At 49.4% G+C, this 26,906-nt stretch overlaps 2 protein-coding genes across 3 annotated transcripts in view; one reads left to right on the top strand and one right to left on the bottom strand.

The window, feature by feature from the left end:
* Nucleotides 1–1,008: 1,008 nt before the first annotated feature.
* On the bottom strand, nt 1,009–10,949 carry GSTZ1 (glutathione S-transferase zeta 1). 2 transcript variants are annotated; one of them, XM_038545403.1, is made up of 9 exons: nt 10,774–10,949; nt 7,653–7,704; nt 5,776–5,843; nt 5,222–5,302; nt 4,762–4,887; nt 3,492–3,570; nt 2,888–2,940; nt 2,550–2,599; nt 1,009–1,581 (listed from the first exon to the last, which is right to left on the bottom strand). In XM_038545403.1, the coding sequence occupies exons 1-9, from the start codon at nt 10,786–10,788 to the stop codon at nt 1,455–1,457; spliced, it is 651 nt and encodes a 216-aa protein (XP_038401331.1). In that variant the 5' UTR covers nt 10,789–10,949; the 3' UTR covers nt 1,009–1,454. The 2 variants fall into 2 exon arrangements, with proteins under 2 accessions (XP_038401331.1, XP_038401330.1); XM_038545402.1 differs by lacking the exon at nt 10,774–10,949 and adding an exon at nt 7,989–8,090.
* Nucleotides 10,950–11,254: 305 nt separating this feature from the next.
* Nucleotides 11,255–26,906, top strand: part of POMT2 (protein O-mannosyltransferase 2) — a 41,345-nt gene continuing 25,693 nt past the window's right edge. The window contains exons 1-4 of the mRNA XM_038545401.1: nt 11,255–11,517; nt 17,746–17,830; nt 23,620–23,724; nt 25,457–25,565. Coding sequence (XP_038401329.1) covers nt 11,270–11,517; nt 17,746–17,830; nt 23,620–23,724; nt 25,457–25,565 — 547 coding nt within the window. The 5' untranslated portion in view covers nt 11,255–11,269. The remainder of the gene's footprint in view (nt 11,518–17,745; nt 17,831–23,619; nt 23,725–25,456; nt 25,566–26,906) is intronic.

The raw sequence follows: 26,906 nt of genomic DNA, 5'->3' as shown, positions 1-26,906 counted from the left end.
CGGCTGCCTGGAGCTGAGGGAGCACTGCCCGGAGCTGGGGCCAGCCTTCTCTCCCTGGAGTTAGTTCCACCTTTCAAATCTACGGGGCCTTTAGTCACCTTCAACCTCAAATGTCCAAATCAGGTGCCATTCCTGCTCCCTGGGCTGAGGAGATTAGTGTCTCAAGGTTTCCTGGAGAGAGTATGGTTGGGCTTCACCCAGCCGGGCAGGCCTGGAATGAGCTGAGGGAGAGATGGTGACAGAGCAGGGGAGCCCCCGAGTCCCCTCGCCACTGCTGGGTCTCATCTACTGTCCTGTGCTTTTTTCTGGCTCTGCCAAGACAAATGTGTCTCGGGAACAAGAGTGGCCCACTTGGGTCATTCTAAAGAAAATGGGACTCATGGCTGAACGTGGTGGTTTCTATTTGGACCAGACACATCTACCTTAACTTACTGTTTAAACCTTAGCCACACAGGGGAAATGAAATCTCAAGTACAGGACACAGAAGTCATCTCGTTTCCCTCCCAGAAGGGGCCTCAGGGTAAGCTGAGTCCTGGGTGGGGTCCTGAACAGCCTGGGCAGTGCAGTTCACGCTGCCCACAGGGGAGCCTGCCTCCGACTCCCTGGGCCATTTATGACTGGATTTATCTGCAGTGCCCACTCCTGGGACTGGTCTGGAGAAGGCTGCCCCTGAGACGTAGCACTGGGCTGAGAGGGCCGGTGCACCTCTCTGTGTTCCAGTGGGACACTTAACTGGTACCATCCTAGCCCGGGGAACTCAGCTGGTCACAAAATGCTTTCCTTCCTGCTGCTTCTATCTGTTCTCTCCTGGATCTGGTCTGATTCTCTCAGGCAGGCTTTCGGACTCCCTTCTCTCCACTGCTCTGAGGGGCCACGGGCCAGGCCTCCCACAGGGTGGGCAAGCGGCTGGCTGACTTCCTCTCCCGGCCCAGACACATGGGGATTCCAGCTAGGAAGAGCATTCATCTTCTGGAACGCAGCTCAGCTTTAACCGAACAAGCCAGAGGCTGGGGCTTCAGTTTATTTTATTTATTTATTTATTTTTATTTATTTATTTTTTTGGGGGCTTCAGTTTAATGATCAAATCTCCAGCGTGGGCACAGCCACAGGGAGGGGAAGAGGTGCGCAGGCTCCCTTACCTCTCTGGTGAACCGCATCTTCACAACCGCCCCCACAAACAAATGACAGGTAACATTCCTGCAGTCCTCCCTCCCTCTCTCCCTCCCAGCATCCTCTCCCCACATTTGACAGATGAGGTAACTGAGGCACAAAGACGTTCAGTGGGAAGGCAGATCCAAGGCTAGAGTCCAAGTTCAAGTGTAAGCCTCCTGCTCCTCCAGGGAGGGCTCGCTTGATTCCAGGCCTGTTCGCCAACCCCACCCCCCCCCCACCCCCCCGGCTTCTGCTCCTGCACCCCCTCCCTGCCCCCTCGCCCATAGGGCACAGTTAGAGAGCTAGGCCCTCAGCTCAGGGGGAGTGTCTGGCTGCCGGCAGGGGTGAGACACTTGGAAAGCCTCCAAGGCCAGCAGCGTCTTGTTGATGCGGCTGATGGCAGGATAGGGAGTGAGATCCACCTCGAACCTGCGGCAGAGAAACACCCGTCTAACACCGTCTCAGCACCAGGTCTGCTGGGGCTTAGGGAGACTACCCTGTGGGAAGCTCAGAGGGCTCAGAGGTGGGCTGGATGAGGCTGCTGGGGCTGACTGGAGAAGGCGCAGGAAGCTGCCCTGCCACGTGGGGGCCTTATTCACAGGCAGCTCTGGGGATGGCGGGTCTGATGCTGTGCCCATGTGGTTGAGTTGCCTCTCTGTTGCCTACTGTTCCTATTCCAAGCAATGGCTACTCATCGAGAACCTACTATGAGGGGGCACCTGGGTGGCTCAGTTGGTTCAGCATTTGCCTTTGGCTTGGGTCATGATCCTGGGGTCCTGGGATCGAGCTCCCTGCTCAACGGAGACCCTGCTTCTCCCTCTCCCTCCACCTGCTGCTCCCCCTGCTTATGCTCTGTCTCTCAGATAAATAAAATATTTGAAAAAAGAACCTACTATGTGTAAGGCACGGTGCCTGTCATTTACACATGCAGATGACCTCTCCACCCACATCATAAGCTTCCCAGGGGCAGCAAATGTGTCATAACCTCTCCCTGTCCCAATGGTGGCTGGTGTGATGCCTTTCAGAGGGGTACTCTTTCCTGCCTCACTGACAGGCTGATGGAGGAAAGCAGAGCGAGGCACAGACCTGCCAAGGCAGGGGCAGTAGGCTCTTGGGGTAGTTTCTTCTCAGGGCTGTGCACCAGGCGAGCCACCTCCTCTTAGGAGCAGAGGCTATAGAGGATCCTATGCGCTATGATGGGGCCTGCCAGGGTGCATTCCACTCATCTCTGCTGCTGTGCCCTCAGGCCACGGGAGCTGTGAGGACTGGCACAGTTCGGGAGAGTTTCTGCGTGAGATGCTTCCCCAGCCTCTGAAGTCAGGGCCTGTGGGAGGAGGCTGGGCATTGTGAGGGGAGGAACCAGGTGCAACACGGAGGGTGGCAGGGTGCTCTCTTACCTTTCAGCGTTTGCCACCTGAGGCACTAAGCAGAGATCAGCCATGGTCACCTGAAAGAGGGTTGGGTGGGTTTGCATCAGAGCACATGCTCACAGGCTGGGCGGGGTGTGTCCACTGGGGTGCCAGCCTGTGACACTCCTGTGAAGAGCATCTGGCTCTTCTAACCCATCCCCACCGCCCCACCCCTCTCCTCTTCTCCCCTGGGCTTGTGTGGGTGGATCTCAGTCCCTCCCCCCACCCCTACCCTCAGGCCTCCCCCACCCTTGCCCACGCCTGCCCTGGGGTGGAGGGAGAAGGCTGTTGTGGGAAGGCGGGGAGTGGGGCGCGGGAGGGCTCACCTCATCTCCCACACAGTATTTCCCTGCTGTGCCCTGCAGGATCTGCTCCAGAGCTGTGGGGACATGAATAATATTACTCTGGGCACAGAATGGACCTCGGCCCCCAGAGTTCTGAAATGGGCAGCTGAGTGACAGGCTGGGGCATGCGTGCTAGAGGGAATGTGACAACCAGATCTGGAGAGAGTTCGCGGGGACGCAGGGACAAGTGAAGTCTCCCTGGGCTCCTCAGGTCCAGCTGCCATTCCCTCCCAGAGAAGGGACAAGACCTGCCACTGGCCAAGGCAGCCGCTCTCACATGGATGGGCCAGTACCCTACTGGCCTCTGCTTCCCGGCTGCAGTGGGCAGTGAGGCAGAGGCCGGACCATCCAGCTCCAAAGAGTTGGGGCTTAGGTGCTGAGGTTCCCAGAAGTGCCAGAGGTTGAGGCCACGTTTGAATGCCATCCAGCCCCACTGCCTCCTCAGCCCTGCCCCCCAGCCCCACCCCCACCCATGCCACTGTCAAGAGCAAAGAGCCTGGGAGGCTGTTGCAGATGCCCAGGGCCCTAGGCATAAGGGCCATTTCTCTGAGCTGTCACAGGGGGGCTCTCAGGCCAAAGGACTCACCTTGAAAGCCAGAACTGATGGCTTTCTGGGCCCAGGGCAGATTGTTCTCCTGTCTCAGTTGTTTCAGGACAGACAGGTTCTGTAAAACCAAGGATAATCTGTGACTGGCTGTGGGAGCCAGGCTAGGCCTGACTCCCAGCCAAACCCCCTCAGGGAAGCTCTGTTCCCACCCGCCCCTGGCTGTCCATCTGTCCCCTCCTGGGCTCCATAAGCCCCCTCTTCCCATCAGGGCACTGAGGGTGGACGGGGAGAGGGGCAGTGGGGTGGGGGGAGTGATCCCAGCAGCAACCTTCTCAGGTTGCCTGAATGGCCCATTGTCTGGAAGCTTGTGGCCCCAGCAGAGATGTGAAGGGTTGGGGCACAGGACAGTCTGTGGCTTTAAAGTGGGTGGCCATGACCTGAGGCCCATCTCTCTGGCAACCAATATGTCTCCTTTACGTGGCCCCTTGTGGAGAGGGGGTTGTGGCATGCGGGTGGGGTGGGGGGGAGGATAGATGGAGGAGGAGCACAGGATGGGCTTTCAGGAGATCTGGACTCTGGTTCCATCCTTACAGCCTTGGAACCGTTTCACTTCTGAGCTCTGGCTTCCTCGTCTGTAAAATGGGACGGTCTGCCCCCACCTCCTTTGTTAAACAAGACAAGGTATTCTGGGGATGAGGGCACAGTGCATAGTCGGGGGTCCTGGACTCTGGTCCTTGCTCTGTCATACTTAGCTGAGTGACTCTGCAAAGTCCCTCTCTTTTCTGGGGCTATTTCCTCATTTGCAAAGTCAGGAGTTAACACAGATGAATTTCTTTAATACTTATCATTATTATTATTTTTTAACCAGTGAAAACTTTTAAAAATGAAATCTTTTGAGACTCCCAATCTAGAATACAGAACAGATGAGAGGGAGGCTTTTCTGGTTAAAGGTGGGGGGGGGCATGGCTGGGAGGGGAGGGGTCCAGGTCTGGGTTGGTGCTGATCAGCCTCTCCCTGCCACTTGGCCCTTCCCCATCCTCGAGCACCTCCAGATGAGTCCTTGGAAACCTGGGGCTTCTCAGAATGTGGCCGGGGACCCAGGACGGCCGATGATTCCTAGGATCCCTCGCCCCTCCTGCCACACAGTCTGGGTCTAAACCGCTGGGGATCCTTCCTGTCCTCCTGCCACCCCCACTCCCAAGCTGGGTGCCCCGCTGTGGCACCTCATACTTCAGCGTGTGTCTAAAGGCAGGAGCACGTGAGGGGAGGCATGTGAGAGGTGTGCAGGGATGCAGGCACCCAGCCACACCTGCAGAGGTTGGATGCCACTGACGATGAGATTGGAAATCATGTGCACATAGGCCCTCTTCTTCGGGTCCTGAGGCAGGAGTCGGGGCGTGGGCCGTGTCTCCTCCAGGTACTCAATGATGGCCAGCTGTTTGGAGAGGAGCAGTTAGGCACGGGCAGGGCATGGGGACCCCTGGACCAGAGTGACAGGGCCAGCAAGCTCCTCCTCATCCTCTTCAGCTCGACCCTCCGAGCCTCCATGAAGCCAGATCTGCCCCAGGGAGTTCCTGCAGAACTTGCTTCCCCATATGCCCGAGTCCCCCTGTTTCCCCAAACAACCAGCAGACCTCCCCGCTCTGACATGAACTTATCACATCCCTACTAAGGGCTAGGCGCCTGCCCTACATGCGGGGGTCGGGGCGGGGGGAACCTCTCATTTGGGGCACTGCTCTCCCAAGGGGCCCCCCAGGCCCTGCACTCACTGACTGGCCAATGGTGATTCCATCTATCTTCAGGACTGGCACCTGTTTCATGGGATTCAGTGCCTGGAATTCTTTAGAGAACTGTGGAGACAAGGACCTGATGAGCATGGTACCCTAGTCCAAGTTGGCTAACGCAGACCCAGGCCAGCAGCAAGACCCGCTCCTCCCTCCCCCGGAGAAAGCCCTGGCTCCAGAGAGATGCCCAGGGGAATCCATGCAGATCCCCTAACCCATTGGCTGCTGAGCTACAGGATTCACCCCAAAGGCTGGGCTCTGTGTTTTTCCCTGTACCTCACACTGTGGCCACCAGGCATGTCCGGCGCAAGAACCCACTCACTGCCGCCCACTCTCTGGGCATGGAATGGCCAGGCTGTGACATAGGACTAGGAACCTGGGCCCTTCCCATGACTCCTCTTGCCACACAGCCTGCCACCCCTTCCCACCAGGGAGAGCCAACAGGTTCACCACTTGGGGGGGCAGATGTCTCTACCCTCTGCTGGGTCCCTCTCCAAGACTCCACCTCCCACATCGTGCCCTGGGGGCGGCCTCCTTACCTGCTGTCCCCCATCCTTTATGAGGTTGGTAGGTATGGTCTCATAGTCTATGTTTTTCAAGGCCAGAGCTACAAGAGACAGCAGAGTCAGGGGGCAGCTCCTGGCTATAACCCCCACAGGCTATGTGAGGCTGCCAAAGGAGGCTTCTTTCTCCATACTGTACGTGATCAAGGCCCAGCTTGGCCCCTGTCTTCGTCTCACCAGCTTCCCTGGTCACCACCCACTCCCCGACCTCAGGTCCTGAGGTTCCACCTCTCTTGCCCCTGAACTCTCAGAGCCTTACTCTCCATCCCCCTACAGGGTCCCCATACCCCTGGGTGATGCTGTACAGGCATGTGTCCTGGCACCCTGGCAGCTGCTGAAGGGCAGCAGGGAAGTGGCCTGATTACCTCTGCCCCCTCCAGGGCCTTAAACAGTGGTGAGCAGAGCTTACCTGTTGGAGACTTGCAATTATTCCCTCATGAAGGCATCTAAGGGCCAAGGAAAGGTGCTCGGATGGCCATGAAGCACACAGAAAGGCAGGTGACACCCTCTAGAGAAGAATCTCTTTCTCGTCTATTTTCTCTGTTATCAGAGTTGTTTACTACTGATTCCAAGCAGGGCATTGGGGCTCTTTGGTGTCTCACAGCGTCTGCTGTGACTCCCAGTGACCAGATTTCCTCTCTGTACCCTTTGATAATTTTCCCTCACAAGATGAGAGTAAAAAACACTTGATCAACCTGATGAAGACTGTGTGTGTGTGTGTGTGTGTGTGTTTGTGTGTGCACGCACATGTACTGAAACATGGGAATGGTGGTCTTGGGCAAAGGCAAAGGAGTGAGGGGAGGAGGATGAGACAGGTCACAGTCTGAAGAGAGCCTGGGAGACACGGCCCCTCCTCAGTCCTGGTCAGCCCCACTGTGGAAAGTGAAGCCCCTGCAGAGACAGTACCCCCAGGGCTCCCCTCTGGCCAGCCAGGGCAGAGGCTTTGGGCCCAGGGGAGGTGTCTTCTTGGAGAAATGTGTCCTCCGGCACCCAGTGCGCTGGCCTACTGATTCCAGCAAATACCAAGGGACTGCGGGGTGGAGGAGGGTCACGGCAGATGGCCTTCCAGTGAAGGCCAGCCTCCCAGAAGCTGCAGATTTCATCACATTTGCTGGCTGTGCGACCTTGGGCGAGGAGCTTAATGAGCTTCTGTGCCTCAGTCTCCTCATCTGACAGGCAGCATAGTGCCGTAGTTAAGAACACGGACCTCTGGAGTCAGACTGGCTGTTCAGATTCCACCTCTGCCTCTTGCTGGCTACACAGTCTTAGGCAGGTTATTTAATGCCCCTGTGCCTCAGTTTCCTCGCCTGTACAACAGGGACCATAACGATCCCTCCCTCCTAGGGTTGCCGGGGTGTCAATGGAATAACATACATAAGAACACTAGCACCGGTGTCCCTCAGCGTGAGCTATGCGTGTGATCTTTGCCAAGGGCTGTATGAAGCTGAGGGAGGGCAGGGTCAAGCTGGAACTAGACCAGAGGGCCCAGTTTCTGCTTTCTCGAAGCCTCTGGGGTTGACATGAGCCAGTTCTGTTTCATTTGACAGATCAGATAAGATAAGGACTGATGAAGGCCAGCTGTTCCCTGCCAGTTACCAAGCACCTCTGGGTTTCGTGAGCCTGCTTGAAGCGGGTTGCTAAGTGGCTTTGGAGAGCAGCATGGGAGAGGCGGCGGGCCCAAGAGAAGAAACCACCCACCCTCCCTGCGCCCCCCATGCTCCTCTTGTTGAACTTCCTAGGTGGAGGTGCCCTGTCTCACAGAATGCCCCTCTGTCCCCGGCCAGTTTTTCACTTGGGGTGCTGTCTACCCCCTCCCATCCCCCCCAGGCTCTTGACGGAGGCACAGCTCTTACCGATTCGAACTCTCCATGAACAGGAGCTCCGGAAATAGGAGTAGAGGATGGGCTGAGGAGAGACAGGATAGGATGCATGTTAACCTATGCTCGTGGGGTTCTCAGCCCCTAGAGCCCCCTGGAGAGGCAACACTCTTGGACATGGGGGTTCCAAGCCAGCACTGTTTCTTCCCATCCTGCCAGGCCTCCTTCTGCACCTCAGGTAGACTCAGAGCTCTCCAGGTCAGAGGCCTTGGCAGTTATGTGGGGCCCCTCGGTTCCAACCTGTGCCGTCATGCGTCCCTGAAGTCCCAGGGACCCCCAAGGGGGCAGTCAGCCTGCAAGTGCCGTCCTTACCTTGCCAGACTCAGTCATGGTGTCCTGGTGACCCTTGGCCTCTCAGGGAATGTCCCCTCTCCCAGAACTTTCAGAGCAGGGGGAGGAACGCTGAAGGGAGTGGATCCCGTGAGCCAATGGGGAAGCTGGGCTAGACAGGCTTCAGGGAAACTTGGACTCTGGTCAGAAAGGGCATCTCTTTCCAACTTGTGGGAAGCTTTTTATGTTCCTGATTAAGCCAGGTTTGGTGTCCTGGTTTTGAAGCAGCAGTGCATGTGGTATGGTGGGCTGAGAGCACTTGTACCTGGGGGACTGGTCCCAGTGCAGGAACTAGCTCTGCATGACCTAGGGCAGGTCCCTGCCTTCTCTCTCTAGTCTTTTCTCCCTCATCTGTAAAACAAAGGGTTGCCTTAAAATGATAGCTGAATTCCTTCCAGCAGTGACAGAAAGACAAAGAATTCTAGTTTTTGAATGCTTTGGTGCCCTTCTCTTTCAGCCCACCACCCACCATCCCTCCAGGTTCTTAGCTGGTCTCATAAAAATTGGGGGGATATGCCCACTGACTCCAAAGCTGAGGTCACAGGATGACAGCCCACAGTGTTCTATTTGATCTACTTGTATTTAAAACTGTTTCAGGGGCACCCCGGGTGGCTCAGTGGTTTAGCGCCACCTTCAGCCTGGGAGACCCGGGACGAGTCCCACATCGGTTTCCCTGCATGGAGCCTGCTTCTCCCTCTGCCTGTGTCTCTGCCTCTGTGTCTCTCATGAATAAAAAAAATCTTAAAAAAAAAAAAAAAAAAAAGATCTAGAGATAGTGGTCTTGGGTTCCTGAGTAGCAGCTACAGATAGGACACAATTAATAGCCTCATTCAGTTAGGGCATGTTCTCTCTGATCTACCATGTCCCCTACCTGACCCTCTTCTCTCATTTTTGTTACCTTGAGGCACGTGGGGGAGGCTGAGTGTGTGATCTCTACTCTAAAGGTTGAGAGATGGGCAGCCCAGGCGGCTCAGCGGTTTAGCGCCACCTTCAGCCTGGAGCATGATCCTGAAGACCTGGGACTGAGTCCCACATTGGCTCCCTGTGAGGAACCTGCTTCTCCCTCTGCCTGTGTCTCTGCCTCTCTCTCTCTGTTGGTCTCTCATGAATAAATAAAATCTTAAAAAAAAAAAAAAAAAGGTTGAGAGACTCGGAGTTAACCTCCCTGGTACTTCTTGACCCCTGTCTACCATCCCTCTGACTACAGACATTTCACCAAGTTCTGTCTTCTGCACCCCTCCCCACCAGCACACCAAACTGCTCTGTAACTCTGCGACTCTGCCCTCACCATCCCTGAACTACCAAATCTGTCTTCTGGGTGGGCCAGGGTGCAGCGGGAGCCTGGGCCCGCCCAGGTTGGTTTACAAGCCTGGGAATTCCAGCTTGTATGGGAGGCACCTTTCGTGGGAAAAAAAAGATGGTCCTGGTATGGAGGGGAGGTGATAGATAGCAGGTGTCTTTGGAACGAGGCCAAAATTAGATGTACCCTCTGATTAGGGGTGGAGGTGCCTTACCAGGTCAGGCTGGAAGGGTGCCTGGGGTGGACAGGCAGGGACTGCTGGCGAGGGATGGGACCACTAGAGAGCCTCCGACATTAGCTTAGAATCCTTGAAGAAATGCCTTATTACGAAATGAGTCCCTGTGAACGCCACTGTCCTCAGGTTTCCTACTTACAGGCCTTCAGGAAACATAACCCAGAGCAGCTTCTGCTCTTCCTCTTACCCCCTTAACGATATAAACTATCCTGCGTTCCTTTTTTGCACGTGTAGAGCGAAATTTTAAGCCCAAGTAAGTATTCATCTCATCACCACTCCTGGAGGAACTCTGTTTCCAATTCAAATATGGATTCTGACCATTTCGAGCAGATTTTATTTATTTATTTTTTTAAATTTTTTTTAAATTTTTATTTATTTGTGATAGAGAGAGAGAGAGAGAGAGAGAGAGAGAATGAGGCAGAGACACAGGCAGAGGGAGAAGCAGGCTCCATGCACCGGAAGCCCGATGTGGGATTCGATCCCGGGTCTCCAGGATCGCGCCCTGGGCCAAAGGCAGGCGCCAAACCGCTGCGCCACCCAGGGATCCCCACGAGCAGATTTTATTTTAAAGCCGTTTCTCGCGCATGTTTTGACAGAAAGACTCCCCAAATCCCATTTGGGCGTGGGAGGGCTATCCAGTACCAGGGTGCTGCTACGTTCCACCTGGTGTGCCTGCCACCTTCCTCGGTGGGTCTCAAACTTGGAGAAGGCTTTGAGAGGCTCCTCGGGCCCTGCTCCCCCCTCCCCTCTGGGCCGGGCCGCGCCGCGCCGACCGCGGATTGAACCCGGGGAGCTCCCACGTTCCGCTGCCTCCCCGCCGCCGGGAGCTCTCAACGTGCACAACCACCCGGGAAGCGTCGGGCCGACCGGCCAGGAAAGAGCCCGCGGGGCTGGACGGAAGAGGGAGGCAAGGGACGACCTCTGGAAGGCCCAGCGGGGAGGACCGAGAGAGACCGCGGAAGCGCGAGCCTACGGCGACCCCACCGCACGCCCCGCCGGCGCGAGCCGCCCGCGGACCCATCCTCCCCAACCTCCCCGGACTACGAGCCCCAGCGGGCAGCGCGCAGCGCGCAGGCGCAGAGCAGGGCCCGCGAGGCGCTCTGCATGCTGGGAGTTGTGCGCTGTTAGAGCCGAGGGAGGGGCCGAGGGGCGCACCCGTGCCCCTCCCCCGCCCCCCAGCGTTTCTGGGTGTTTGTAAGTAGCGCCCTCCTCCCCGGGTGCGTGGCACCGACCTTCCCCGCTTGCATCTCGCCCCTCGGGCCACCCCTCTTCCGGGCCCGGAGACTCCGCGCCTGGGACTCTCGGAGTAGTCGCGGATTGAGGCCCCGTGAGGCCGCGACACGTCAGGGCCGACGCCGCCGTCGTGGTAAAGCGAGGGGCTGGACTGGAATGATCTTTACGGTCTCCTCTGGCTCTCCCCGCCCTGCCGCCACGCCCCCCTTCCCGACGCCGCTGGGAGTTGCAGTTCCTTGAACCCGTTTTCTCCGCGGCCGGCCCGCCCGGCCCGTGCGACCCGTCATGCTCTGCGCCACCAGCCGCCTCCTGGCGGCCGGCACGGCCACCGCGCCCCCCGCCCAGCCCAGAGGCCGGGGCCCCGGGGCCCGCTGCCGGCGCAGGGAACTACATTTCCCAGGGCACCCCGAGCTGCCCCCGGGTGACTTCTTGCTGGGGCGGCTCGCAAGACCGAGCGTGCCGGCGGGCCGGCGGGTGGCCCTGAGGAGGGGCAGGATGCCGCCGGCGGTGGGCGGAGGCCCGGCAGGGTCCGAGCCGCGTCCCCGGCGGGGGCGCGCTGGGGTTGAGGGGGCCAGGGCTGTGGGCCCGGACGTGGGCGCCGAGCCTGCAGCGCGGAGCCCCAAACGGCCTGCTCGGGGCTCGCGGTGCACCGAGGCAGCCGGCCGGTGGACCCTGCTGACCCTGGTGACGCTGCTGTCCTTCGCCACCCGCTTCCACCGCCTGGACGAGCCGCGCCACATCTGGTGAGTGACAGGAGTGACGCGCCGCCTGATTGGCCCGAGGGCACGGAGGGGGCGGGAATTACAGGCGGGGGGCGGGGCTGCGCTGGAGGGGACACAGGTCTCTGCGGAGGCTGCTTTTGGCTACGTGCGGTCTCCGCCAGACGAGAGCTCTCCTTTTGCTCTGGCGGGTGACGGTGGGATTCTTTGGGATCCGGGCAAGCGGTCTCAGATAAAAGCCACTCAAAAGTGGCTTTTAAAAGTGCTTTGACTTTCCGAGGAGAATCGGAAGTTCTTTTTTTTTTCTCCTTTTTTTTGGGGGGAATTCTTAATACAAAATTACCCGAGGAAGGCCTGAGTTCCTAATCTGCAGGATTTCCAGGCATTAGGGGAGGCAAAAGTCATCCTTGGGAGCAGGGACAATTTGTGTGCCCAGAGATGGTGACAGGAGCCCCAAGAAGCAGGTCTAGGGTCATTTTGTGGGGGGATTCTTGTTAAAAGTTTTGTTTTTGGGACTCAAGTCTCATGAGATAAGCTTAAAAAGTCTCCAGCTAGAAGGAGGAAAAAAGTTTTTCACAATCTGAAAATGGTTCATTTGTTTGACGAAATGATAACACGTTTTGTCAGTATCCCTGACTAGAAAGCATAGTGGATGTTAGAAATGGAAACTCCTTGACCAAAAAGCAAGCCAGCCCGCAATTATCTGAGCTTTCCTACTTGGAAGTGAGTTAATTAGCTTGTTTTTGTTTCTTGGGTGCCAGCAGAAGACAGGAGAATCCTGTGTCAGAGACAAAGGACTCTTTACTGAAAGGGCAGGAGGCAGGATGAACATTAGCATATTGGATTAAGTTTGAATCTCCTCTCCCTCCCCCACCTTGCTGATCTGGAGTTGTTAGGGGAAAGAACGACGAATCATGTCCCGGAAGAATCGAAATTTTCAAAATATACGTTTATGTAAGTCTCCGCCTCTTTTGTCCTGATCATTACCCAGTTGGTGGCCAAGAGGAGATGAACCCTTTTCTGGTGATGACTGCATTAGGCGATCTAACTGCTTTTACCAAGGGGTGTGAACCAGGAGGAGGTGAAGGAAGTAGAGTCAGAAATCTTTTTGAGAAGACTGTTCCATGCTCAACAATCTCAAGTGCCTGCAGAGGGTAGGGAGTGTGGAATATCATCAAATACCTTGACTGTTGGCTCATTATTTCATGGTCATTGCAAAACAAAACAAAACAGAAAAACGGTGCACTATTGTCAAACCGTAGATGGTTTGGAATGACAAAAGTAGTTTCCAGTCTTACAATAACTATCTGGAGTCAGATGATTGGACAGGAGCAGTAGCATCAACACTGTAGCCTTGAAAAAGTGTCAGTAACAGTGAGGTACCAATGATAGCCTGGAGAGGGGAACAAAGTCCTAATACTGTCAGTTTCCTTGGAGGAGGCAGGGTCAATGCCCTGTGCAATGTGGCCTCCTTTTCTTTTTTATTTTTTTATTTTTTATTTATGATAGTCACAGAGAGAGAGAGAGAGAGAGCAGAGACACAGGCAGAGGGAGAAGCAGGCTCCATGCACCGGGAGCCCGACGTGGGATTCGATCCCAGGTCTCCAGGATCGCGCCCTGGGCCAAAGGCAGGCGCCAAACCGCTGCGCCACCCAGGGATCCCTGTGGCCTCCTTTATTACAGGACAAATTGGCCAACTTTTGGCAGGAGTCACAAGTCACCACAAAGCAATGATGACTTCTGATTCAGAAACAGAGTCCTTTACTTTGTGCCCAGTCCATGATGGTAGAGCAGTTTCCATGCCTGGAGCACTGAGGAATCCCGGTGGCAATGGCAGCAGTCTGTTTGGTACAGGCTTGATCTGTAGCTTGATTTCTGTCAGTCTGATCAGAATACTGGCCCTTACTGTGGACATCTATAGGAGTGATCCAGATTGTCCCATTGACAGGCAACCATGATTTTTTTCCCACAGTTCTTGGCTCTAAAGAGAGGTGTCTTAAATTTCTCAGTATGTAGTCTTCTAGGTGGCACACCAGAAACTAGGCTAATGGCAAAAGCCCAAGATCTAGTAGAAATAGAACTTGTCTGTTTCTCAGGAATATTGTGTAGGGCAAGCGTGATGACTTTGAGTTCAGCCCACTGGCCCATCAACCATTATTGCAGTGGGCCTTGCAGAGTTATCACCGGGACTGGATAACTGCTGCTGTGCAGTGGACACTATCAGTGAACCAGGGACAAGCTTTGAGAGGAACTTCTGTGAATCAAACGTCCACTGTGTCAGTGGTTTTGCTTCAGGTGGCAGAGTGGAAGATAGTTTCTCTCAAAGTGGGGGCACCCATCTCCTCTTTTAAAGTCAAGATATATCTAGGACTAGGCCAGCTATATCACTTCCATTTGACCAGCAATCCTCATTGAGCCTTTCTGTTAGCCTTATATTCCAACGTGACTCACCCCAGAGTGGCAGTATCAAGTGGGAGAGTCCTAAGGCTTTCATCAGTTAGGGACTCAATTTAAATGAAAACAGTAGTAAGTTGATGGGTGTTTTTTGAAGAGTGTGTGCTTTGTACCTGTGTCCAGCAGATGGCGCTGTTATCCTGGAGAATGGCCTCTCCTCTCCACCTGCCGTTATGACTGTAAGGCTGTGATTTCCCTTTCTCTTCTTAGAATTTGTATTATTTCTCCTGGACCACATGGCAGCCCTGAATGGGAGAATTCTCTTTTGACATTTATAGGATCAATTCCAGTATACATTCCACAGTGGGAGCCACAACAATAGCACAGGCCCCTACCTACAAGGTCATTGCCCCTTCCCTTCCCCACTGAGAGCTAGGCTCAAACCCTCTCAGTTAAATTTGGGTGCTTTCCCCTCCTTGAACTTATGTGTCTAATAGGCCTGCATCAGTAACTATATGGCAGCCCTCCAGAGGGTATGCCAGTCTCCAGTGGAGAGTGTGGAGTGCTGGATGCAGGGGGGTGGGAGGAAGCTTTTTTCTTTCCTTAGCCCCTTCATAGTCTTGTCATCCCTTCTTTCTAGTGGATTTCCCTATGTCTCTTGAGCCCCTGGGCTTAGGGGCTCTTTTCTTTAAGTCACTGTACACACTGCTAGAGTTCTCCCTGCAGTCCCCAGCACCTCTCGTACCCTCAGCACGTAGCAGATTGTCCCTGTCCCCTGCCATGAGGTTGAGTGAGCTGGAGATGTGGGCCCCTGCCCTGAGTTTGAGTCCTTCTTTTCTCTGGAGTTCCCCATCATAATAGGATGCATATGTGTGGCCTTTAGTCTAGTCTCCTTTAGGAACAGGGAGACCTTGGCCCCACTTTAATCATCTTACTCCTTTCAACGCAGCTGAGATTGTGGTAGTGAGGGAGGTATCATGAGACACCAGGAGAGAATAGCTGTGAACGACTCAGCAAGGCCACATTTACTTTTGTCTTGAGTACACAGCTCACCTAAGGACCTTTCAATGTTTTTATTTTGCACAAAGTTCTGTGTTGAATAGCATGGTCCTTATGTTGGCACCATTTATGTAAGCTTTGCAGACTCCTTGATTTAGCAGCCACATCCATATTGCCTTCTGGCTGGGGCTACTAGGCTTGCTACCCTGTTGTCATTACATCTCTTTCTTATTTTGCCCAGAAGAGAGTGAGCAGTAACCAAGGCAGCGTTCAAACTGTTTCTTTCTCCATTCAGCCTCATTAATAGGTAGGACAGTGGGAGACTCTTACTACCTTCTTGCCCACCATTTAGGCAAGAGCATTCACCATCCCCAGCTCATGGGGGCCCTTTTCCTTTCTCTTATAGAAAGGTATATCTCAGCATCCTCTGCTTGTGACCACAAACTGTCGGGATCTGGGATTTCATTTTACCAACGTGATACTAGCAAGTTAGCCTGTCACTGTTGTATGGATGCTGGCAGAAGACAATACTGAGTCAGAGACAAAGGACTTTATTTCTCATGGCACAGCAAGCCTGATAAGCATCAGCACGTTGGCATCAGTTCCTCTTGCCCCCGAAGTCCCATATGAGGCCATGGGTCTGAATGAATGCCTGCACATGCAGTGGTGGGTTGTATCACAGCTAAGGGATATGGAGCTTGTTTTTGTAATAAGCAGTAAATAAGAGTGCTCCCTGTCCTAGAGAGAGATGCTAACTCTTCCCTCAAGATTGCTTTTCTGCAAACATAAACCTGAGAAATGGCCTAGGTAAAGAGTGGCCACGATCTTGTGTTCTTGGCATACCCTGTGAAATCTGGAGGGGCAAGAGAGAGCCAAGGAGGATTGTCTCTCCCAACACAAACACAAGACATATGAATGTTACTAATAGTTCTATTTGGTAAAAAATTTTTTTTTCTATTTGGTAAATTTTTAAAGTAAAAAACCCCATGTTTCCAAACAGACCTCAAAACTAACTACAAGTGTTGGGACAGTTTAAATGTGTGGGAGTTTGTAGTCTACAGAGTTCTTTTACATATGTTTTTTGAATTGAGTCCTAATGCTTCTCTGTGAGGGGGGCATGGCAGATATTTTTGTCTTCATTGTGTAGATAAAAACAGAGATCCAGAGAGGATGACTTTGCCAGGTTGTACTGCTAGTAAGTGGTGAGGCTGGGCTGATCTCTCTTCTTTCTGCAAATCTGTTTTGTCACACTTCTTGGAAGTTGTTTCTCTCTTTGACATCACCATACCACTGTCCTCACTTCATGTCAAGCAGAGTGTTTAACAGATAGCAGATGCAGAAGTAGATTTACTCTGTAGCCTATCTACTGGACCCACTGAGTCAAAGGAAATAAAAAAGAACCCTACATTTTGGAGAGAAGCATGTTTTGCCCTTTATGTTTTAGGTTGGTAGTAATTGCTTATGGAAGCTGACCTAGGGATGGCTAGTCACTGGAAAGCAACTGTTCTTCTGAGTTGTAGGGAGGGAGGGACTGACAGGCAGAAATGGCCGGGCTCTACTGGATAGCTGGGCTTCTGCTATCAAGTCTTTGTGTATGATGTGAAAAGGCTTATGTGGTTCTATGGAAGAACGAGATTTTTCATTGTGTTTAAAAGCTAATGTATTATAATCACTTATTTACTTGCAAAATAATTTGTGTGATGAGGATAGCTTCCAGATAGGCTCTTAACTCCATTCTTGTATACTGGTTAGTTCATTATAATAAGCTCAGTGAGTTCATATTCAGCAGGTTAATCATTACAGGGTTAATGAGCAAACTTAGACTCCTGTAACAGTCATAGTTTGTAGGTTCTTACTGATCATAAGTAGCCCATGGTGTAGTTTGTAATAGCAGTAGTCTATACTTTCTAGTAGCAAAAGTAGTCTTAGGGTCAGAAGGTAACAGACTTGGAAGAGAACTCTTACTACAAAATTTTCTATATTATAGGAAAGCTCTGCTCTTTTAAAATAGAAACTCAAACTACAGAATAAGCATAGATTTCATTTAAATTTATAACTGGTTGAATATTTGCTTACCTTTCTCATCTATCTAAATGAAGATTAACGATCAGCCTGATGTCTTACTTCCTCAAATCACTAATTTTTTTTTTTTTTTTTTTAAGTAAACCCTAACCCCAATGTGGGATTCAAATTCACAGTGCCTGGCACTCCTGGGTGGCTCAGTCAGTTAGATATGGGACTCTTGCTTTTGGCTCACGTCATGATGTCAGGATTAAGGTCAAGCTCTGTGTGGGGCTCTATGTTCAGTGGGCGTATGCTTTGATTCTCTCTCTCCCTCTGCCTCCCCCTCCTTCTCCCTCCGCTGGCTTGCGTGTGCTCACGTGCTCTCTCTAAAATAAACAAATAACGCCCCCCAAAACCCCAAAAACAAAACTCATAACCCCAGGATCAAGAGTTGCATATTCTACTGACTGAGCCAGCCAGATGCCTCAATGTGTCAAGGGTTTTTTAATCCCAATTCTCTCATTAATTGCTTGAAACTTTTGGTCTTTGGGTTTTTAAAAAAGGTTTTATTTATTTATTTTTAAGGGAGAGAGAGGGAGAGAGCAAGCCCAAGCAGGGGGGCGTGGGTGGTGAGAAAGAGGAATAGACTCCCTGCCAAGCAGGGAGCCTGAGCCAGGGCTTGATCCCAGCACCCTGAGATCATGACCTGAGCTAAAGGCAGATGCTTAACTAAGTGAGCCACCCAGGTGCCCCATAGTCTTTGGTTTTAACTTAATTTTAACCATGCTTTATTATGGCCATTTGAATTATATGGTAATTTAAAAATTCTCATTTCTTTTTCTATTTTTCCTTTAGTTGGGATGAGACTCACTTTGGAAAAATGGGAAGCTATTATATCAACCGCACCTTTTTCTTTGATGTGCACCCACCTCTGGGAAAGGTGAGCAATGTGGTTACTGACCACTCTCTTCAAAGGGTTGGAACAAAGTCTCAATTTTGTATTTAAAATCTTGGCTTGTGGAAGGAAATCCGTGACATTCCAGGCCAGCTGCTTACATGGAAAATCTTAGATATTTTGAGTTCTCTGGGCTCAGAAATGGAGAGGGAGTCCATCAACCAGTGGATACATATATAAAATATGGTATATCCATATGATGGAATATTATTCAGTCATAAAAAAGGAATGAAGTGTTGCTGCATGTTATAACATGGATGAGTCTTACAAACTTTATGCTGAGCGAAAGATGTCAGACACAAAAGGCCATATAGTGTATGATTCCATTTACATGAAATATTCAGAATAGGCAAACCCATAGAAACAGAAACTAGATTAGTAGTGGCTGGCGTCTGGTGGGGACAGAGCACTGGGGACTGACTGCAAATGAGTGTGGAATTTCTTTTGGGGTGATAAAATATTCTGGAGTTAGAGGTGATAGTTGCACAACCTTATGAATATAATAAAATCCACTGAATTGTACACTTTAAAGTGGTGAATATTATGGTATATGAATTTTATCTCAATTCAAAAAAGTAAAAAGTGGAGAGAAGGAATATGTTACATAAAGTAGAGATTGCTGAGAGGAGCTGACTGTCTCCAGGGGAGCAAAACTCCTTTCCCCCTCCCCACTCTCAGCATGCATTTTCTTTGACCTGTACCTCTCACATGTTTTACAATTAGAAATCCCACAGTGAGAATTCATTTTACTTCTCTAAAAACTACCTCTGAGAAGGCTAATGAATCAGCCCTTTCTTCTTAACTAGGGGCTAAGATCTTTGGCACCAAGGGGACAGGAACTGGTCTTCTAGGAAGTAAGGGAGTGGTCTTGGAGCATGGAGGACTTGGGGATGAAGGCAGCAGTTAGGGGAGGTAGGCATGGTGGTCTGTGACAGGTGGGCTTAGGGGCACAAGAGCATTGGGTAGGGACCAGAGAGGGGTGGAGAGAGAGATGGGATAGTGATCTATTTCACAATTAGCCCTGGGCCCAGAGCTGGAGTAGAAAATATTATGCTTCTTCCTATCTCTTCTATAATAGCAATAAAAATCAGAACACTTGAAAACAATCTGTTCTAGTCCCTTTCAGTGCATTATCTTATGTAATCCTTAGAATAACCTATGAAGTAGGTACCCTTGTATCCCCATTTTACCAATGGGGAAACTGGGGCACCGAGAGGACAAGAAGTTTGCCATCGAGAAGAAAACTAATAAGTGGCAGTCAAGGTTCAAGCTGACTTAACTTCTACTCTCTTGACCCTTATAGTGCACCGCACCATGATACTTACCTTGCCCCATTACTTGGATGACATCTGTTGCCGCTGTAGGATTAAACAATAGAGTGTGTGGAATGTTTGCACTGGGCTGGCCTGGGAACCAGACCCTCTGGTGGACAAGATTTTTTTTTTTTCCTAGGAAACCCAGCCCAATCTTTCAGCTGGGGACTGCCGGTCTGTTTTTGGAGTCCCTTAGTACTCACACAGTGAAGACATGCATGTGGAACAGTGGCTGATTTGTTGTGACTTAAGCCTTCCCTGGCTCATATCTGGTCCCTGTGGGCCGGGGGTAATGTGGGGCTACTTTCTAAGGCTCCCCTGGGGGAGTTTGGTCTGTGTGCCCCCCCTAATTTATATCTTGATGGTCCTGTGCTCTACCTGGTTGAATGGGAGTGATGAACACAATAGCTTTTGTAGGTTCTTTTTTTTTTTTTAATATTTTATTTATTTATTCATGAGACACACACACACACACACACACACACACACACACACACACACACAGAGAAGCAAGCTCCATGCAGGGAGCACGACGCGGGACTCGATCCCGGGACTCCAGGATCACACCATGGGCTGAAGGCGGCACTAAACCACTGAGCCACCCAGGCTGCCCTCTTTTTTGTAGGTTCTAAGGCCAAGCTAGTCAGAGAACCAGAAAGTTCCTTGAAGTTGCAAATGGCACATTTTCTCCTGCGTACTGAGGCCGCTAGCTGCCCCTGCATGCTGGCCCCCAGTCCTGAAGGAAATAGAAGTGCTTGCACAGAGTGAAACATTTCATCAGCACAGAAGGAAGTTAGAAGTCAAAAGCTACCTCTCCCCACATTTCTATTAGTTCTATTAGTTTTCTATTAATTTCTTATATATGTTATCTTAGAAATTTGGGGTGCCTGGGTGGCTCAGTTGCTTGAGTGTCTACCTTCAGCTCAGGTCATGATCTCAGTTCTGGGATCCAGTCCTACATTGGGCTCCCTGCTCAGCCAGGAGCCTGGTTTTCCCTCTCCCTCTCCCTGCCGCTGTCCCTGCTTGTGCGTTCTCTGTCTCTCTCTGTCAAACAAATAAATAAATCTTTAAAAAAATTCTTTATACAGACATAAGTGTGTGTATATTTATAGATGTGCACTTGAAAGACTTTATATACAAATAGGACCAGACTAAAACTGTTCAGCAACTTATATTTTGTTTTATTTATTTTATTTTAAACATTTTATTTATTTTAGAGAGAGAGAGAGAGAGAGCATGAGCAGGGGTAGGGGCAGAGGAAGAAGCAGACTCCCCGCTGAATGGGGAGCCTGATGTGGGGCTTGACCCTGGGACTCCAGGATCATGACCTGAACCAATGGCAGTCGCTTAATTGACTGAGCCACCCAGGTGCCGCAACAACTTCTATTTTAAACATGATATATCTTAACTTTTTTCCACATTAGCACATAAAAATATACTCCATAAAAAAAATCTATTTTATTTATGATTTTTTTTAATTGCATATAGTTAACACACAATATTACATTAGTTTCAGGTATACAACATGGTGATTTGACAAGTTTATGCATTATGCTTTGCTCACCCCAAGTGTAGCTGCCATCTGTCCTGTTATATTGCTATTACGATATCATTGACTGTAGCCCTTATGCTGTGCTTTTTATTTCCGTGACTTACTCATTCCATAAATGGAAGTCTGTCTCCTACTCCCCTTTCCCTCTAGCAACTACAGTTTCTACTCAGTATTTATAGTTCTGATTCTGTTTTTGTTTGTTCATGTTTTTTAAGGTTCCATTTATGAGTAGAATCATATGGTGTTTGTCTTTCTCAGTCTGGCTAGCATAATACCCTCTAGGTCCATCCGTGCTATCTTAAATGGCATGATCTCATTCTTTTTTATGACCGTTGTACTCCATTCTTTTTAATGGCTGTATATTATTCCAGTATAAAGATGTGCCATGCATTATTTTGCCCATCTTCAATTGGTGGACATTTATGTTATTTCCAGTTTTCAGCCATTACAAAGGATTTTGTAGTGAACATCGTTGTGTATTTATCCTTTCATAGTTGTGCAGATGTATCTAAAAAGTTTTAGCAGCTAAAGAGTCAAAGGATATACACATTTAAATTTGTGTTAGAGATTGATGTTTTTCTGCAAAAATACTGTAGTAATATATACCCCCATCAGCAGGGTATGAGGGTTCTTGCTTCCCCCACACCATTACCAGCAATGGTGTGATGATACTTTCAAAACTTTGCCAATTTGAGGGACACCTTGGGTGGCTCAGTGGTTGAGTGTCTGCCTTTGGCTCAGATAGTGATCCTGGGGTCCTGGGATTGAATACTGCATCAAGCTCCCTGTGGGGATACTGCCTCTCCCTCTGCCTCTCTCTCTGTGTCTCTCATAATAAAAATAAGATCTTAAAAAACTTTGCCAATTTGAGAATGAAAAATGGTGTGTCACTGTATTCATTTGCATGTCTTTACGAGTTGAGCCGAACATTTTCTTCATATATTTATTGGCCATTATTATTTTGTTTTCTCTGAATTTGCCCATTGTTCTAGTAGGTTCTTTTTCTTATTGATTTGAACAAATTGGTTAGGAAATTAGCTCAGGGCTACTTTTAACCTTAAGGGAACTGAATTTCGAGGGCCTGGTAAGGGCTCAGCATAGTACCAGGTGTTTGACCTATTGCACTCTCTAATCTTCACACCCACACCCTACTCCCTGAAAAGAGAGGTTTTATTACTTGTAGCTCAGACATATTAAATATTATCTGCAATCAGAAAGCTGAGATGCAAACTGTTACTGCATTTCTTCATTCTACCAGACCAGCTAAGCAGTCTGGAAATTTATACCAGCACCAGGTGAATTTGTCCTCTGAGATCCCAGGTGGGAAGGGGCGTTTGATTGTCACCTGTCAGTTTTTGTTCATTTAGGTATTTGGATGGCCGTCTTTTTAATACCTTCTCTTATTTTTTATTTTATTTTATTTTTTAAGATTTTATTAATTTACTCACGAGAGACACAGAGAGAGAGAGAGAGAGAGGGAGGGAGAGTCAGAGACACAGGCAGAGGGAGAAGCAGGCCCCATGCAGGGAGCCTGACGTGGGACCCGATCCCGGGCCTCCAGGATCACACCCCGGGCCGAAGGCAGCGCTAAACCGCCGAGCCATCTAGGCTGCCCAATACCTTCTCTTATTTATGTTAAATTAGTTACATTAATTTCTGAGCCCTAGGGTTTTGTTTTTTTTTTTTTAACAAGGCTTTATAATCATTTACTGTTGAATTTTGGCCTCTATACCTTGACATGGAACTATAGAGGGTGACTTGGGTTAGAGCTACTTATAATAAAAAGTGAGCTGGTTAGTGGTCCAAACCCAAGCCCCCACAAGCAATGTTGCAGGGAGAGACTTTCTTTTTTTTTTTTTTTTTTTTTAATTTTTATTTATTTATGATAGTCACACAGAGAGAGAGAGAGGCAGAGACACAGGCAGAGGGAGAAGCAGGCTCCATGCACCAGGAGCCCGACGTGGGGATCGATCCAGGGTCTCCTGGATCGGGCCCTGGGCCAAAGGCAGGCGCCAAACTGCTGTGCCACCCAGGGACCCCGAGACTTTCTTAATACAGCCAGTATATCCTGTCCCTCCACACAGCCTAACTGGAGTACAGGGGTCTGGCTAGGGCAGCCTGGGGCTGTTAAAATGCTTGGTAATTGCTGACAATTTATATGGCTTAAGAGCTCTGATTGCTTGTGTGGAAATGAGGCTTTTACAACTGTTGAAAGATAGAAATGAAGAAGCTGATCTTCTTGAACATTTTGAAGGATTCACAAATCTCAGTCTTAGTGTAATAGTTGATTTGTTCTTGTTTGGAATGTGCCAAGGTTGCCCTCCTTTGAAACATTAGAAATAGGAGAAATAGGTTTCTGGCCTTTGTTATTTTTTCTGCTGGGACTTTTCTCCTCTGGGGAAAAGTGTCTGTCTTAGCATCCTTCCCTTGCTGCCCCCCGTCTTTCTTCCCTTCTGCCTATTGGTGGTGTGTAACTCCTTGGCCACTTTTCTCCCTCCTCATTCTGACTTGGAACCCATCTTCCTTTCAGTAGGTCAGGAATCAGCCCCTGCCCATGGCCTCCCCCATGAGCTTTTGTGTTTTATTTCATAGCAAATGAAAGACTAAACGAGAGAGCCCTTCCTGACTCTGCCCTTCAAATTGTGGGATTTTTTTTTTCTTCCTAAATGTTCAATTTGCACTATTCCCAAGAACTTGGCCTTAACACAAGAGAGGATTTGTTTCAAGCAAAATACTCTGTAGACAAAAGATTCTTTGCTCTGCAACAGCTGCAGGAGAAAATGTCACATTGGCAACTCCTATGGACAGTTGTCAAGGGAAGCCAAAGTCTGGGTGCAGCTGGAGGGAAGTTCAGGGGACAGAGGAATCTTCATATCTCATAATATTTTTGTTTGTTCTTCTCTCCTCAGATGCTGATAGGTCTTGCTGGCTACCTGAGTGGGTATGATGGTACTTTTTTGTTCCAGAAGCCTGGGGACAAATATGAACATCACAACTACATGGGAATGAGAGGAGTAAGGCTTCCTGACTTGCTCTAGACTGAACCCTGGGGCCACACTGTCAGAATTTAGACCTGGAGTGTTGACAGGTGTAGACAGAGGGACTTTGGGTGGTAGCGGGAGAGGAGTATTAATGGGCCTATATCCTGTAATAGAGATTCGGGTGTAGAGATTCAGAACTGGAATGGGTAAGAAGGGGAGAGGAAGCTGCAAATAATACAGAGATTGCATAGGTAGGAATAAGCACACACTGTCACCTGTTGCCCAGCCCATGTGAGGCTTCAGACTTCAGGTTGGAGAATAAATCTAGGACCCAGGCAGCCAGGAGTCTTCTGCAGCCTAGACATTGGGTTCAGCACATTGGCAAGCTACATGTCTTTCCTCTCCATGGCCACGATTACTGGAATGTTGCCTACCTCTGAGGGCCTTTCTTAAGCATCCCATACTCCTGACATCAGGTCTAGGTCTCTGCTTCTTTCCCCATGAAGGTTTCAGGCACCCAAAAGGGATTTTCCAGTCTTGTAGAGGAGATTACATGTTTGCCCACGTCCCAGCCTTGATAGAGCATCAACAGGCCTAAATACCCCAACTCTGTAGGGACCCCTTAACTGTAGCAAAATGAAAAGCTCAAAATCTGACTTTGGACATAGAATTCTCAGAGCAGGTTGCATTTATTAACAGGCTCCTTTTCTTGAGGAGCTCAAAGTACATTAGATAAATGCTGTGTGCTTACTTGAGCTAATCATTGGATGATTTGCATGGTCTATCATACTGTATTAAACAGGGATTACCCCTACCCAGGAGTTGATATTCTTAAGTGGTTCTGTGTCTTCCTAATGACTTTTAAACATCATGTAGCATACATAATTGGATAGAGGCCTGACTCACTGTGGGCTTGTTGTGCAAATTGAGAAGCCCAAATATAACAGCCCTGTTCTATTTCATGCTAGGACACATTGCTTTCTATTGACAAAAAGTGACAACCTAAATATGAGAATTGCCATTTCCCTGGGCATGTCTATTTATTTTTGATGGGCAGGGTAAAGAAGTGGAGAGAGAGCTGGTGGTTCCAAACAAAACAAAACAAAAAACAACTCAATGTCAGGTAGTTTTTTTTCCCCCAGAATCAAAATGCAACTTGTTAACTTCAAGAGTGATTTCTGGTGTGACTGAAGAAAAGAGCCAAGGGAGAAATAACAGAAATAACATTGTAATTCTATAGAATATTAAACACATAAGAGAGATCTTTTTCTACTTGTACCCACAGTTTTGTAATAGAAGCTAATGTTTATTGAGCACTTTGTATGTGCTAATAAAACTAGCTCATTTAATCTCTAGAGAAAACTGAGGTAGGAACTTTAGTTTTTCACGTGTCATGGATGGGGAGGCTGAGATTCAGAGATGTACTAGTTCAAGGTCACAGCTAGTGGTAGATGGAGCAGTCTAACCTCAGAGTTCCCAAATTGAAATCACTGTGCTATCCTGCACATACCTCCTTGGCTGAACTTTGTTGACTTCATGTCAGTGATTGAGGTGGTGCTCAATGGGGACCTAAATGTGGCTTGATTTGACGATTCACTGTCACACCATCCCTTTCTTATTTATAAGATATTCCAAGTGATTTCAGGTCACTGAGTCATGCCTGCGTCCAGATCCTCCATTTTAAACATTAGTTTGAACCAAGTCAAGTAGGTCTCTGATGCTTAGCTTAGCTGGCTGTTTGACTGTGTCTCTTTTCCTTCCATAGTTCTGTGCTTTCCTTGGTTCCTTGCTGGTCCCATTTGCCTATCTCACTGTGTTGGAGCTGTCTAAGTCCTTCCCAGCAGCACTACTCACCGCTGCCCTCCTCACCTTTGGTAAGTTGTCTTATACCATGTTTCTTAGGGAATTGACTGCCACATTATGAGTGTAGTTGGAAATCAGTACATTTAAGGATCCTATCCATAGACCCAAGTCTTAAGTACCTTTAAGATTGGGTAAATGTATTATAAATCTTAGTTTCTTCACCAGTGATTTTACATATAAAAATAGTTCCCTGCAGCAAACCTTTATATTATTAGAGGGGAGTGCTCACATACATAATCATAATCCCAAGGAATGATTGTCTCCAAGTTATCCACATTTAAGTTTGGTGTGACTAAAAAGACCAACTTGTGTGTGTGCATGTGTGCATATATTTGAAGGAGGCTTACAATTCTAATTCTGCTTCTCTCATGTTACTATCAAGATCTCTCGGGTTACTAGAAATTTGTACTTCTTAAACTGATTTCAACTGAATGCAAGGACAGATGTCTCAGAAGTAGCTGGGTGGCAGGAAATAGCAAAGTGGGAAATGGGAACTTAAATCTCTGTGGATAATTCCCACACATAAATGAGAGTTGATCTGTAGAAATTGATCCTATGCTATTCTTGTTTTATGAAAGTAAATCCATTATCTCATTGAACTTAACATTTAAAGAAGTCCAGGCCAAGTTATGTGGGTATTTCATGGGTGATTCTGGCTTTATTTTGACAGATTTGCAAGATTAGAGGGCCTCCTTATAGGATTGGTGGCTTTTTCCTTGTGTCTTTAATTTCCCTTTTCAGTTATTCATCACCTGCATTTCTCTTTTCATTCCACAACTTTTTTCCAAGCATCTCCTCTGTGCCAGGTTACTTTTTTGGGCCTCCAAGGATATGCTGATGAGACCCTGTGCTGTCATGTCACTTACCTGCTAGTGGGGCAGATGATAAATAAGCAAGTAAATTTTAAGTCTGAAATGTAACAATGTAAACCATAGTACAGTGTAGAAAATAGAGAAGAGTAAGGGAGAAAGTAATGGGGAGGGATTCTCCTGTAGGTAGGGTGGCCTTGAGCAAGACTTGAATGAAGCAGATTAAGCCATGCAGAGAAGTGAGCAAAGGATGTGAAGGCAGAGGGAACAGCATGTGCAGTGATCCTGATACAAGGCCCCATTTGGTGGATTCAGGAAACAGCAAGGAGGCCAAGTGTGGGCAGAGTGGAGTGTGTGAGGCAGAGGGTTTTGGGAGATGAGGTTGCATAGGGAGGGAGACCATGCCGGCTTTGACAGCTGTCTTGAGGACTTGGTTAGTCTAAGTGAGATGGCAAGACATTGGAGGCTTCAAGAAGGGACTTGATGTAATGCAATGTTGTTTTAAGAACAATCACTTCGGTGCCTGTGTGGAGAACTAGCTCC

This window comes from Canis lupus, chromosome 8 (assembly GCF_011100685.1).
Source record: "Canis lupus familiaris isolate Mischka breed German Shepherd chromosome 8, alternate assembly UU_Cfam_GSD_1.0, whole genome shotgun sequence".
Taxonomy (NCBI): Eukaryota; Metazoa; Chordata; class Mammalia; order Carnivora; family Canidae; genus Canis; species Canis lupus.
This window is presented reverse-complemented; position numbering and strand designations above follow the sequence as displayed.

What these genes read in the sequence shown, in the direction of transcription:
- GSTZ1 (XM_038545402.1), bottom strand. An exon ending in GAATCACCATTGGCCAGTCA is followed by an intron (nt 4,888 to 5,221) that starts GTGAGTGCAGGG and finishes CTCTCCAAACAG; the next exon opens with CTGGCCATCATTGAGTACCT. An exon ending in CATCAGTTCTGGCTTTCAAG is followed by an intron (nt 2,941 to 3,491) that starts GTGAGTCCTTTG and finishes ATGTCCCCACAG; the next exon opens with CTCTGGAGCAGATCCTGCAG.